The following is a 13,059-nucleotide window of genomic DNA, read 5'->3' on the forward strand; positions in this document are numbered from 1 at the left end:
CTGATGTCGTACGGCGGCCTGCTCTCTTACATCATAACTTTCTACGCTGAGGACGGCTCAGGACTGTCCAATCAGGAGCCTCAGGTGCTCATGAGGGGCGGGACCCTGAGGAAGCACACCATCTTCACTGACGTGGTTGCCCCTAGCAATGGCATCGTCACTCAGCACGACATCCGGCTGACGGAGGTAGGGCAGCAAGGCATCCTGGGTAACATCAGTTTCAGAACATCACAGGAGGTGGCTGGTTCTGGTTGTGACCAGTTTTGGTTTTGGTTCTGACCGGTTCTGGTTCTTATTGGTTTCACAGCACAGATGGAAATATTTCAACTCGGTGTCTCAGAGGGCAGTGACCCGGGCGGACTTTATGTCCATCCTCAGTAAGGTCCAGGACGTCCTCATAAAGGCCTCATATGGAACCGGGCTCCAGCAGAGCAGGTAAACCAACACACACACACACACACACACACACACACACACACACACACACACACATGCTCTGACATCACATTTCTCTTCTTTCATGAAGGATTTCTAACGTCACCATGGAGACGGCTGTGGGGGCGGAGTCAGACTCTTCCCAGGAAAAGGCCAGACTGATCGAGTCGTGTCTTTGTCCACCGGGCTACGGCGGCCTGTCCTGCCAGGTAATCATTATTGATACGCCTCAGAACTCCATCAGAACCCGACCAAGTCCTGTCACAGCTTCAGAAGGAGACCCTAGGGATCTATTTTCAGACCAGAAATAATGATTCCAGATAAAAACTAGAGAAAAATCAAGTTTGTTCGCTTAAAACAACTGAATTTGGATAAAAACAGCACAGTGTCATCAGCGTAGTGATTTATCTAACACTGAGCCGCAGGAACTCCACACACACACACACACACACACACACGCACACACACACRCACACACACACACACACACACACACACACACACACACACACACACAGTTCAGGCAGATATTTACATAAAGACTGAACCTTTTTCCTCCCTGCCGTCAATGAGGCTGACTGGTTCCTGGATTCACCACAACTCAGAAGTTTACATACACCAGATCCTCAAACATTTGACAATGATGTCAAAGATCTGATTGGTTAAATCAAACATTTTTAATGGGGTTCCTGTTGTGACATTATGAAGAACCATCAGAACTTCCAAAGGAACCGGCTCAAGTGTCAGAAATCCCTGATGGAAATCCAGATCCATGTTCAGAACATCCGATATGACAGCATTCTAGTTTATATGAAGTGTTTTATTTTGAAAGGAATCCGTGGCGTTCCTGTTGGTCCTGGTCCGTTTACCAAGTAGAGTCATTATGTCAAAATTGAAGTAGGCGGTTCCTTAAATGATCTGGTTCCTAGTGGGTCCAAAGTAAAACATGAAGGTTTAGATGAAGCTAACTGAGAGAACTGGTCTGGATCAGAACAGTTCTTTTTTCTGACTCGTTTTCCTGCAGGTCTGTTCGGTGGGTTTCTTCCGCCAGCCTCAGTCAGAACTTCCTGCTCAGAGTCTGAGGACCATGACGGTGCGTCCATGTCTTCCATGTCGCTGCAACAACCACAGTGCGACCTGTGACCCGGAGACAGGAGACTGCCAGGTAACGTCCGAGTTCAGGTTGACTCGGGGTGAACTTCAGAAAGAGCGCCTCCTGGTGATGAAACGTTACATTCTCAGGACTGTCAGCATCACACCAGCGGGCGGCGATGCGACGTCTGCTCCCCAGGTTACTATGGAAACGTCAGTGGTTCCATCAGTGACTGCTCTCCGTGTGCCTGCCCCCTGGTGGTCAACAGGTGAACTGCACCGTCCACTGGGCACGCTGACCTGAGTCTTTTACTCCGAGTCCTAACGAGTCTTCTCTCTAGTTTCAGTCCCTCCTGCGTGTCGGCCGCTGGAGGTTTCCGCTGCACTTCCTGTCTGACAGGATATGAAGGCAGACACTGTGAGAGGTGAGTCTTTACGCCTGCTGATGTCATATGACTCACCTACTGTGATGTCACAGGCCTCTCCTTCCTGCAGGTGCTCTCCAGGTTACCATGGTAACCCCACTGTGCCAGGCGGGCTCTGCCTGCCATGTGGCTGCAGTGGGTGGGGCTCCCTCCATCAGCTGTGTGATGACCTCACAGGACGCTGCCAGTGCAAGCCTGGGGTCAGAGGTCAGTCATGTGACCAGTGTGAGGAGCGCCACGTCCTCCATCAAGAGCAGTGTGTGTGTGAGTAACTGCCGCCGACACACACACAGCGCTGTGTGTCAGCGTTGTGAGGTACCAGCTGTGTCTCTTGTCACCAGCGTGTGTCGATGGCTGCAGCGCCGTTCTCCTCGACGACCTGGACCGCCTTAACGACCACTTCCTGTCTGTCAACCTGAGTGCTGTCGCCATGGCGCCGTACCGCCAGCTGGTGCTGCTGGAGAACCGGACCAAAGACTTCAAGGTAAACACCGACCAGGTCGAAGTGTTTATGACCCGACCAACCCGAGTCTCTGGTGGACTGAAGCGTGTCCTGCTGTGTCCAGGTGAGCGTCTCTCCAAACAGAGCTGGGGCATCTCACCTGTCCAGACTGGATGAGGACTTGTATCACCTGACCTTTGACCTCAGCACTTTGCAGCAGCAGGTAGACACACCTCACCTCCCTGGAAACAACCAGCCAGAACATTATGTCCACCAGCAGGAGGAGACCCCATGTTAGGCAGATCAGGTTAACTTTAGGCATGAAAGGTCAGGGGTCAGGTGATGATGGTGCTCTGTGTTCTGATTGGTCAGGTGACACGTCTGTCTGGGAGTCTCAGGGGTTTTCTCACCTCCACCAACAACAGCTGGTCCCTCAGTGAGCTGCTGCTGCAGAGAGTCAGCAGCCTGCAAGACGAGACTCGGGGTAAAGAACGACTGTGGGGCCAGGAATAACAATAATAATCAGTAGAAATGTTTTACCTCGTCACCCTCAGCTGGGTGCCAGTTGTCTGGAGTCAGGAAGTATTCAGCAGTCTAATACCAGTGATCTGATTGGTTCAGTGCTGCAGAAGGAGGCGGGGCTTCTGAACCAGACCAATGACGATGAGCTGACTGAGGACGCCGCCGGCCGTCTAGAGGAAGCAGAGGCCAGGCTACAGCGCATCAGAGGAATCAACCTGACAGCCGCCGGGTCGGCAGTCAATCAGGAGCTCAGGTGGGTGTCGTGGCTCCGCCCCCTGGGTTTAAACCAATCAGAGGCTGTGAGAGTGTCTCTGTGTCTGCAGCCTCTCCGAGGCTCTGCTCCGCTCGCTGCAGATGGACTTCCTGTCCAGGTGGACTGCAGGTAAAGACAGGCTCCGCCCCCTCACCAACTTCCTTGGCGTCGCCATGACAACGCTCCAGCATGCGCGGGCTCCTCTTGGCGAGGCGGCGGAGCGAAACTCACAAACAGAGAAGCTCCTTGATGCTGCAGGTGCTCTGCAGCGCCACCTTCAGGTGAGCCCCAGCAGCAGACAGGAGGGTCATGTGACCTTCTCCCAGCAGTCATGTGATCTGGTTCTGGTTCTGTGTGGGCCAGGCGGCCCGACAGAACCTGGGTTCTGCGTTGGTGGCGGTTCACGGGCTGATGGCGGACGGCCAGACGATGCAGAAGGACGCCGTCAGTCTGAGCGCCCAACTGACCAACCGCAGCGCGGTGAGACGCCCCGCCCACCAGGTGACCTGCAGCCGGCAGCGCGGTGACTGATGCACTGCCTCTACCTGTCCAGCAGGTGGAGCTGCTGGCCAGCCAGCTGGAACAGCTGCGTCCGGCGCTCAGGAAACACGTAGAAGTTTTGCTGGTCGGCCTGAAAACCAACAGCGCTCTGGAAAACGTTCACCGAGCCGAAGGCCACGCCCACCAGCTGCAGAGCCACGCCCACTCGCTGCATAGGTGATGAGTGTGTGTGTGTGTGTGTGTGTGTGTGTGTGTGTGTGTGTGTGTGTGTGTGTGTGTGAGTGAGAGTTTCTTCATTAAAACATTTTGCCATTCAGCTCCATGATGTCAGTGGTCAACGGGTCCCAAAGCCCCGCCCCCTGGGCTCTCCTGGATGATGACATCATCCAGTGGGTTGGCTCCGCTCACCAGGAAGCTGGATCCGGCCTGATCGCTGCCTCGCTCGCCCTCCACCTGGTACTGGTCTCAGCAGCAGAGCTCCAGGTGATGGAGGAGCCGTTTCACCTGACCGCTCTGTGTTTCAGACCGGCCAATCAGAGCGGACGCTGGCAGAGGAGGGCGGAGTCAGGCTGAACGTGGCCTCCAGGGTCCTAGAGGAGAGTCGGCAGGTCAACGCCACGGCTGAAGGTTTGTTGGGAACTGGACCTGGTTCTGACTGGGTCAGACTGGGTTCTGATTGGTTCTGACTGGTTCTTGTCATTGGTTAAACCGATCCCATCCCTAGTGACGGTCAGAAAACATCAGCAGCTCATCAAAATGTCTTCCTGTCCTCAGAGCTGCAGGCCAATGTTTCCATGGTAACCACCAAACTGCAACTGGCCAGAGATGGCGTGGAGAACTGCAGCCGTCTGCTCCATCGTCCAATCAGAGACCTGCAGCAGCTTCCTGCTGGTGAGTCACCTGATGACAGCTCTGAGTGGTGATTGGATGATGATGATGAAGATCAAGATGATGATGATATTGGTGATTATGATGATGGTGTGATGGAGACCGACCGTCTGCTGCAGGTTCCTCCAGACAGTCTCAGCTCCAGGTTGAACTGGCTCACTCGGGGCTGCAGGGGGCGCTGCTGAGGCTGCAGGGACTCCGGCTGCAGCTGCAGAACTCTTCTTCTGTGGTGGAAAAAACCCACATCACAGTGAGGGAGACCAACGGCCTGATGGGTCGGGCCCAGGCTACAGGTGAGACGCCGACGACCAGGTTCAAAACGCAAAACCGAGCAGGGAGATAACGCTTCCTGCTTCCTGTTTGCTCAGCCAATGAGGTACAACGCAGGCTGGAGGAGGCGGAGCATCGCACACAGCAGCTGCTGGAGAGACTGAAGCCTCTGAGCATGCTGGGAGAAACCCTGAGCAGGAATCTGTCGGACATCAGAGAACTGATCGATCAGGCCAGAAGACAGGCGGCGTCGGTATGAACTGGTCTTTGCTGGTCTATACTGGGTTATGGTGGTTCAGACTGGTTTAAACTAGTTTAGACCGGCAGCCTCAGTACTGAGACACCTTCACACCCAGACCCTGGTAGACTGGTTACGGTCCAGACCAGTTCAGACCAGTTCAGACCAGTTCAGAGAGCTGGTCTGAACTGGTCTGAACTGGTCTGAACTGACAGCAACAAAACAAACAATCCAGATCTGTTCCCATCAGTTATAAAATCAAGAAGATGACACTCTGTATGACTAAAACTGATCTCTGATTGGCTAAAAAGACAGTAAACTTCATGGCACTTCCTGTCTGTTAGACAACAACTTCCTGTTTGTTTTGTCCAAATAAAGAAGCAGTTGAACTTGAAAGCGTTAAATGTAGAGTATGTTCAGATTTATCACAACAGTAAACAACAGTCTCATCAGCATAGAGACGTTTCAGTTCTGAACCGTGTTGTTTCTGAAACGGATCCTTGAGGTTCTCCATTTGGTCCTCATCCATCCGGCTCAACCATCCTGATAATGCAAGAGGAACATGTTCATCTGCCACTTCACCACTAGGTGTCACTGCGTTGTTGTGAGGAAGTTGATGTGTTTGTGATGTCATCAGATAAAGGTGGCGGTCCAGGCAGACAGGAACTGCGTCCGATCCTACAGACCGCCGGTTCAGTCCAGCAACTTCAACACTCTGAGTCTGGTTCTGAAGACTTCCCGTCCAAACAACCTGCTGTTCTACCTGGGCAGCAACACCACGGTACGTGTAACACACACACGCAGACATCAGGATTCATTCTGCGGCCTAAACCTGCTGTGTTCTTGGTTCAGGTGGACTTCCTGGCAGTAGAGATGCATCATGGGAAGGTTTCCTTGCTGTGGAACCTGGGCTCTGGAACAACCCAACTACAGTTTCCTGAAACAGACATTGCCAACAACCGATGGACCAAAATCAATGCTACGCGGTAGAAAACCTCTGAACACATCTGGATTCTGACTCCTTCTGTCTGGTTGATGATGTCATCTGTGATGTCATCAGGTTTGGGGCACACGCCGCTCTGTCCGTCCATCAACTGGACTCTGGGTCGGCTCCTCTGCCAGCAGTGACGTCCTCTTCTCCAGGATTATTGCGAGTTTTGGACATTGACAGAAACACGGTGATTCACATCGGAGGAATGGGAGCTCTCACTCAGGTAGCCCTTCGGCAGGTGGACATTTGTGTGTGTGAGGACTGTCAGGTGATAACTGAGTGTGTGCCGGCAGCGTCCTGCAGGGCTGCACTCGTCCTCCTTCCAGGGATGCCTGGGGGAAGCTTCGCTGAATGAGCAGAACATCGGCCTGTGGAGCTATGTCAGTCGGGAGGGCCGGTGCAGCGGCTGCTTCAGCAGGTAAACTTCAGATCAGCACAACGCGCTTAACGACACTGAGCTCCTTCTCACCTGTCTCCATCCTCTGCATGTGTCCCAGTCCCCAAGCAGAGGAGACATCTTTCTACTTTGACGGCTCGGGGTTCTCTATGGTCCAGAAGTCTCTGAAAGCCACGTCCACCTCCATTGTCCTGCTGTTTAAGACTCTGTCTCCAGGTGGACTGCTCCTCTACCTGGCCTCCAACAACACGGTACCACACACACAAACATCAAAGGCTTTTACTCTGGAGGGACATGCAAAGACTTCGCTTATTGTTTCCTTCAGAGGGACTTCCTGTCTCTAGAACTGGTTGAGGGTCATGTCCGTCTGGCGTTTGACCTGGGCTCAGGGATTCTGGTCCAGACCTCCAACAGGAAGTACAACACTGGAGTTTGGTTCAAGGTCACCCTGCAGAGGAACAAGCGAAAAGGTAGATCCAGGAACCCAGCAGCTGACTGCTTTAGGTGGACGTCCCGCTGACTGTGGACTCCGGCTCTGTCCAGGTTACCTGTCCGTCATGGCGGCAGACCAATCATCGGAGAAGGAGGTGTTGGAGGCCGAGTCTCCAGGAACCGCTTCGGACCTGAACCGCTATGACCTCGACCCCATCTACATCGGAGGGTTTCCTTCATCCAGACCAATCAGGTCGGTTAGCTGAAGATCACGTGAGACGATGTGGACATCTATTCTGTCCTCACCTGACTGTCTCTGTGGTTGCTAGGCGACAGGTGGTGTCCCGGGCATACGTTGGTTGCATAAAGAACGTGGAGATTGCTCGTTCGAACTTTGACCTGCTGAAGAACGCATTCGGGGTCCGGAAGGGTTGCGTTCTGAAGGTACGTTACCTGGAGTTAGATTAGGCTCCTTACAGAAGTCCCCTCCCAGGCCAATCAGGGATCAATAACTTGATCTGTTGTTCACCAGGCGGTGCGGAGTGTCTCTCTGCTGTCTGGAGGTTTCGTCCAGATCGCTCCTCCATCATTCGGTCAGGAGGCGGAGTTTCTCTTTACCTTCTCCTCCAACAACCAATCAGGAGTCTTGCTGGCGGCCTTCAGTGATGACCGAGTGCACCGACAGGTGAGACCCACTCAGGTCATGTGATGCACCAATGATTCAGCGTGGTCACCTGCTGTCCTCTGTCCACAGTACTTCCTGACCCTTCACCTGGTCTCAGGTGGTGTGGAGGCAGAGGTTGGGGATGTGGGCGGAGCCACACGGAAGGTTAAAGTATTGAAGTCTGGTGGAGGATCATTCGGTGATGGAAGCGATCACTCAGTTGTTATGACTGTCAACAGGAAGTATGTGTTGCCATGGAAACAATCCCTTGGCTTTGCCGACGGTCCCACCTGAACAAGCCTTGTCCCGTGTCCAGGTCTCTGTCCCTCCAGGTGGACGATGAGCACCTGAAGTCTGCGTCTCTGATGTCTGGAGGCTTTTCTCGGCTGACTCCATCCTCTCTCTTCATTGGTGGGCTCCCGCCGGAGAAGGAGTCCCGTCTGCCAATCAGATTGCGAGTTTCATCCCAGCGATTCAGGGGCTGCATCCATCACCTGGTGGTGGGCGGAGCGTAAGTCCTTCTCTCTCACCGAGCCGCTGCCCACTGTCTCTGATTGGCTAATGGTTTTGGTCTGCAGGCTTGTGGACCTATCAGTTGCAGTCAGGTACAAGGGGGCGGAGCTTAACACCTGCCTTTTGGAGCGAAGCACGGCGGGGGCTATGCTTCCTGATGACCCGGACGTGGGGTCGATGCCTGCACACCTGCCTTTAACTCCACCCACACACCTGAGCGCCCTGACAGCTGCAGCGCTAAGAGTAAGCACGGTGTTTAGTAGCAATGCACATGTGAGCTGCCTGCTGATTGGTCAGTGATCTAAGGCTGGTGATTGGTTTGTGTTGAAGTGTGTGGCGGAGCAGGAAGCATCCTTCCTGCCGTCGGCAGCGCAGTTTGGTTCGTCCAGCCACAGTCACATGACCTTCCTCATCAACCCCGGTGCCTTCAGGAAGATGTTGGTCTCCATGACGACAAGGTGGGGGGGGGGGTTGTGTTGCGTCTCCAGATTCTCTGATGCCGCTCTGCTGTGTCGTGTCTCTTGGTCGTCAGTGTATCGGTGAGGTTGTCGGTGCGAAGCCGGGCTCTGGACGGCCTCATGCTCCTCCTGTCGGACGCCAAGCAGATGGACTTTGTCGTCCTCGGTCTGAGAGGGGGACGGGTCAGGCTGTCCGCAGACCTGGGGAAAGGCCCCGCCTCCGTCCTGTCCACCACTGTCAACGATGGACACTGGCACTCAGTGAGTCCATCTCCAGAAGGACATCTTCAGGGTCCAGAGCCGGACCGGGATCTGAACCCTGCCCTGTCCGTCCGTCTCTCAGGTGAGCGCCGAGGTGAGTCGGAGGTCCGTGTCCCTGACGGTGGACGGCTCCCGTCCTGCCACCGCTTCAATCAAAGGGAACCACCTGGACGTGGACAGGACGCTGTTCCTCGGAGGGTTACCTGCCGGTGTGAACGGCCGGAGGATCGGCGTAAGACTCCTCATGACATCACATACATTTTACACCAATCAAGAGCCAGCAGAGTGGAGATCTGCCCGGAGACAGGCGACATGCAAACGTCTACTGAGTTCAAGAGCAGGAGACCAAGTGAGTTGGACCTGACTGTAGCTGTCCCCCCCATCTGTCCCTCAGGTCAGCAGCAGTCTCCCAGGTTGTCTTCGGTCTGTCAGTCTCAACGGTACCATCTTGGATTTGTCCAAGCCGTTCTCACAGCATGATGTCACTTCCTGCTTCACCAAGGATCAGACAGGAAGTTATTTCAACGGCAGTGGACACGCTGAGCTCAGTGAGTCCTCCAGCTCTTCTTCTGCTGCTGGGTCGAACACTAGAGGCCAGTCCAGGTCTCTGGTTGGACGCTGTTGGGGAGTGGTGGGGTTGGTTCGGTCCTGAGGAGACGCTCAGGTGAGCCTCTGTTTGTCCCTGCAGTGCATGATGGGTATAAGGTCGGCGCTGACATGGCGGTGTCTCTGGAGTTCCGGACCAGCCAATCAGAAGGCATCTTCCTGGGCATCAGCAGCGCCAAAGTGGACGCCGTCGGCCTGGAGATGGTGGACGGACAGGTGAGCCCGAGCGGCTAAGGTAAAGACAGGTGTAGCCATGGTAACGGCGCTCAGGTGAGGCCCTCTCTCTCCTCAGGTGGTGTTCAATGTGAACAACGGGGCGGGCCGCGTGGCGCTGCGCTCCACGGGCCCCCTGCTCTGTGACGGGCGCTGGCACCACCTGGTGGCCAGGAAGACGAAGCACGGCCTGACGCTGAGCGTGGACGGGACGCAGTACAGCGCCGCTAACCCCTACCCACAATCCACCTCTGCTGAGACCAACAACCCCGTCTACCTGGGCGGGTTTCCAGGTGAGAGCAGCTGCTGAACACCAGGTTCTGACCCACGATGTCAGTATTATAAGTAATGTAACACGTTGCCATTTGAAATCCAGAATCAGATTAAAGTTGCTTATCCAAATCCCTCTGTTGTCATTTTCTTTTCTTTCCTCTACGCGTCTTGAGGAGTCACCGCCGTTTCTGACAGAATGAGCAGCAACAATAACAAACACTGGAACGACATGCGCGTTTTGTTGCTGAAAAACTGGAACTATTTTGAGTTTCTGCGACCGACTCCGATTATTATAAGCAGCTTTGGGCTTGTTTTGTTTCTAAAGTCGCTGGTGATCCTATTTAGTTTCCCAGACAGAGGAACACAAATTACCAACATTGTTTTTGTGCTGTTGTAACCATTAAACTATCTCATTCAGTTTAACCTTATAAGTGGAGACACATTGTTGATATTATAAAATAACTTGGCAAAGATCAGTGTAGTTTTCACAGGTGGAGCGTTGCTGCTGTTAGCAGCTGCTGAAAGTGACTAAAGTTACTTTTAATGTAATTTAGTTCTTTCCAAATCAATAATCTACCCAAGTTACTTTTCCAAGAAGTAATCAGTAACCCGATTAAAGTCACTTTATCAAATTATCTATGCCATCCCTGGTTCTGACCCGTCTGTCTCCCTGTTGGTTCTGGTTCTGACCCGTTTGTCTCCCTGTTGGTTCTGGTTCTGACCCGTCTGTCTCCCTGTTGGTTCTGGTTCTGACCCGTCTGTCTCCCTGTTGGTTCTGGTTCTGACCCGTTTGTCTCCCTGTTGGTTCTGGTTCTGACCCGTMTGTCTCCCTGTTGGTTCTGGTTCTGACCCGTTTGTCTCCCTCCTCCAGCCAGCGTGAAGCAGAACTGCCTGAGCGTCCGCTCCGGGTTCAGAGGTTGCCTGAGGAACCTGCGGCTCGCCCGCTCTCACCTGAACCTCCCTCTCCATCTCAGCTCCGCCCACTTCCTGTCGGGCGTCACGCCGGACTCCTGCCCTGCCTCGTAGCGATCGTCGCCATGGTGACGTCATCTCAGGTTGATTTTATTAAAGCTGATGTCATCATAATGTAATCAGACAAACAAATAAACCAGAGAAGAAGAAAGTTGTTTGTTTCTTCATTTTAATAAATGAATAAAAGTGATGAAGGTGAGAAAATAAAACCGGACACCAGGGGGCGTGCTGGTTCAGTCTGTCTGAGGCCATAAATACAGAAATGAGCCACAGATTAATTAAATGAATGAGGTCAGAGGTCAAAGGTCAACAAAATTCCTTAAATAACAGTTTTTCCAGAATAAAGAACATGAAGGATCGGTTCCAGCAGGCGGGTTCAACTGACCCAACAGGAAGCACTTCCTGTTCAGATGACCCGGTACCAACAGTTACCATGGCAACAGATCCAGGTGAGAATCTGGCTCAATTACCACAGATCCAGATAACATGCATTAGGATCGGTTGCTACGGCGACAGGCCCAGGTGAGACAGGCTGGTGTTCTGACGGTGAAAACGTTTCGCTGAGGTTCTGAACCTGCCAAGCAGAACCGACCCGGTCCAGAAATGTGACAAGAGGGAAAAATGTAACAAACAAGTGAAACTAGCGTCTACCACTGCAGACTTCCTGCAGAGTTTCAAAATAAGAGTTCATCCCAACAGCTCCCTACTCCAAGCAGGGCTTTTATTTTGAAGGGCTCTCCTGTAGAGTGTTTACCACAGCAGACTGAGGTCAAAGTTCACTCCAACAGAGCCGACCATCAGGATCAGACCTCCGAGCTCTATGGCACTTCCTGTTGCATCATGGGTAAATACTGGCTGAGCTTTGGCTGTGCAAGCGATGGGGGCAGGAAGCAGATTTTCATAATAAAAGCTTCTCAGCAGGTTCTCAAACTAAGTCAGGAGCACACCTGAGTCAGTCGGCCAATCAGAAGGTTTCCTGAAGCAGTCAGGGGGTGTGGCTTGAGGTGTGTGAGGGGGCGGGGCTTCTTAAAATACATCACAGCTTCACCTGGAGACAAACGTCCAACTGCAGCGTACAGCACCAGGGTGTGTGTCTGTGCGTGTGTGTGTGTGTGTGTGTGTGTGTGTGTGCGCGTGCCATGCAGTCATGTGGTGAGTTCTCTGCTCCAGTTGGCGTCAGAATCCGCTTGGTGGGATTGGCTGGGAACTACAACTCCCATAATGCAACAGAGGATCAACATTCAGTCCTGAAAGAGACAAACAGCAGTTAGAGAGACAGACAGGAGGACAGACAGGAGGACAGAGGGACCAAGCAGATCAACGGATTGTTTTCTTAAATCATCGTTGTTTTTCATCTTGTTGTCTTCTGCTGTTTCGTTCCTTGGTCTCTCTCTCTTTATCAGCAGGGACATCTAGTGTTAATCAAGGGAACTGCAGCAGGAAGTGTGTGGGTGACTGATGATCATGCAGACATGCAGCAGAGGGTACAGCGCCTCCTGCAGGCTTTTCAGCTGATTGAGCCAATCAGAGCGCTCCATGCTGAAGGTGAACCAGGAGAATCTGAGTTCAGAAACTAAACAAGTGCAGGAGCCACAGAATTTTTTTACCTGATTGGTTAAACCTGATCAGGTTTAACCAATCAGAGCCAGCCAGGCAGAGGCCATGCAACCGACCAATGAGCATTCAGCTGGAATCCCACCTGCCTGTGACATCACTAATTGATCTCGTGATCAGGAGGAACCTCAGTTTCTTTGTGGACGACGACTCTGGTGACCGACAGTTCAGGATGCAGCCGCCGCGCCTCGCAGAGCGCCGCCGCCAGGGCCTTTAAAGAGAGGGGACGTCAGAACCGGACCAGGATTGGACTGGACCAGAACTGGGACCAAGACCAGAACTGGACTAACTGGACCAGCAACAATCTCAGGACCGGATCAAATCGGTACTGGAAAGGACTCAGTACTGGGTCTCTGTCCTCAAATCCCTGCATCTCCAGGAGTCCCCCTGGTTCTGCCAGCTGGTGGAGCTGTAGGACTCGGGCCAGCAAGTTCTGGTCAGGCCTGTGGATCGGGCGTGTTAGGCTCAGAGGCTTTGCAGGAAGGTGAATCCTGCGGTTTCTGATCCGGTTCAACGTGATGGTACCTGACGGGGTTCAAGGTGGTGGTACCTGATTGGGTTCAGGGTGGTGGTACCTGACAGGGTTCAGGGTGGTGGTA

General features: G+C 53.2%; 2 protein-coding genes across 11 annotated transcripts in view; one reads left to right on the forward strand and one right to left on the reverse strand.

Annotated features, from left to right (window-relative positions):
* lama1 (laminin, alpha 1) overlaps positions 1-11,962 on the forward strand; it is a gene marked incomplete at its 5' end in the record, with an annotated part of 23,079 nt that extends 11,117 nt beyond the window's left edge. The window contains 38 exons of the mRNA XM_017303120.1: positions 1-186; positions 308-435; positions 527-644; positions 1,460-1,600; positions 1,678-1,796; positions 1,869-1,952; positions 2,023-2,216; positions 2,294-2,436; positions 2,519-2,617; positions 2,767-2,878; positions 3,016-3,169; positions 3,240-3,450; positions 3,533-3,649; positions 3,723-3,886; positions 3,988-4,126; positions 4,195-4,297; positions 4,445-4,561; positions 4,678-4,851; positions 4,927-5,081; positions 5,704-5,847; positions 5,919-6,052; positions 6,127-6,280; positions 6,351-6,475; positions 6,555-6,705; positions 6,780-6,924; positions 6,998-7,139; positions 7,216-7,330; positions 7,419-7,571; positions 7,641-7,792; positions 7,867-8,061; positions 8,129-8,306; positions 8,394-8,500; positions 8,596-8,782; positions 8,865-9,014; positions 9,177-9,330; positions 9,471-9,604; positions 9,681-9,894; positions 10,746-11,962. Coding sequence (XP_017158609.1) covers positions 1-186; positions 308-435; positions 527-644; positions 1,460-1,600; positions 1,678-1,796; positions 1,869-1,952; positions 2,023-2,216; positions 2,294-2,436; positions 2,519-2,617; positions 2,767-2,878; positions 3,016-3,169; positions 3,240-3,450; positions 3,533-3,649; positions 3,723-3,886; positions 3,988-4,126; positions 4,195-4,297; positions 4,445-4,561; positions 4,678-4,851; positions 4,927-5,081; positions 5,704-5,847; positions 5,919-6,052; positions 6,127-6,280; positions 6,351-6,475; positions 6,555-6,705; positions 6,780-6,924; positions 6,998-7,139; positions 7,216-7,330; positions 7,419-7,571; positions 7,641-7,792; positions 7,867-8,061; positions 8,129-8,306; positions 8,394-8,500; positions 8,596-8,782; positions 8,865-9,014; positions 9,177-9,330; positions 9,471-9,604; positions 9,681-9,894; positions 10,746-10,900 — 5,547 coding nt within the window. The remainder of the gene's footprint in view (positions 187-307; positions 436-526; positions 645-1,459; positions 1,601-1,677; positions 1,797-1,868; positions 1,953-2,022; positions 2,217-2,293; positions 2,437-2,518; positions 2,618-2,766; positions 2,879-3,015; positions 3,170-3,239; positions 3,451-3,532; positions 3,650-3,722; positions 3,887-3,987; positions 4,127-4,194; positions 4,298-4,444; positions 4,562-4,677; positions 4,852-4,926; positions 5,082-5,703; positions 5,848-5,918; positions 6,053-6,126; positions 6,281-6,350; positions 6,476-6,554; positions 6,706-6,779; positions 6,925-6,997; positions 7,140-7,215; positions 7,331-7,418; positions 7,572-7,640; positions 7,793-7,866; positions 8,062-8,128; positions 8,307-8,393; positions 8,501-8,595; positions 8,783-8,864; positions 9,015-9,176; positions 9,331-9,470; positions 9,605-9,680; positions 9,895-10,745) is intronic.
* epb41l3a (erythrocyte membrane protein band 4.1-like 3a) overlaps positions 10,999-13,059 on the reverse strand; it is a 22,824-nt gene continuing 20,763 nt past the window's right edge. For 5 of the 10 annotated variants that reach the window (XM_017303135.1, XM_017303136.1, XM_017303133.1 and 2 more), the window contains one exon: positions 10,999-12,671. In XM_017303135.1, coding sequence (XP_017158624.1) covers positions 12,561-12,671 — 111 coding nt within the window. In that variant the 3' untranslated portion in view covers positions 10,999-12,560. The other 5 variants (XM_017303126.1, XM_017303125.1, XM_017303130.1 and 2 more) reach the window with 5 other exon arrangements.

This window comes from Poecilia reticulata, unplaced genomic scaffold (assembly GCF_000633615.1).
Source record: "Poecilia reticulata strain Guanapo unplaced genomic scaffold, Guppy_female_1.0+MT scaffold_190, whole genome shotgun sequence".
Classification (NCBI taxonomy): Eukaryota; Metazoa; Chordata; class Actinopteri; order Cyprinodontiformes; family Poeciliidae; genus Poecilia; species Poecilia reticulata.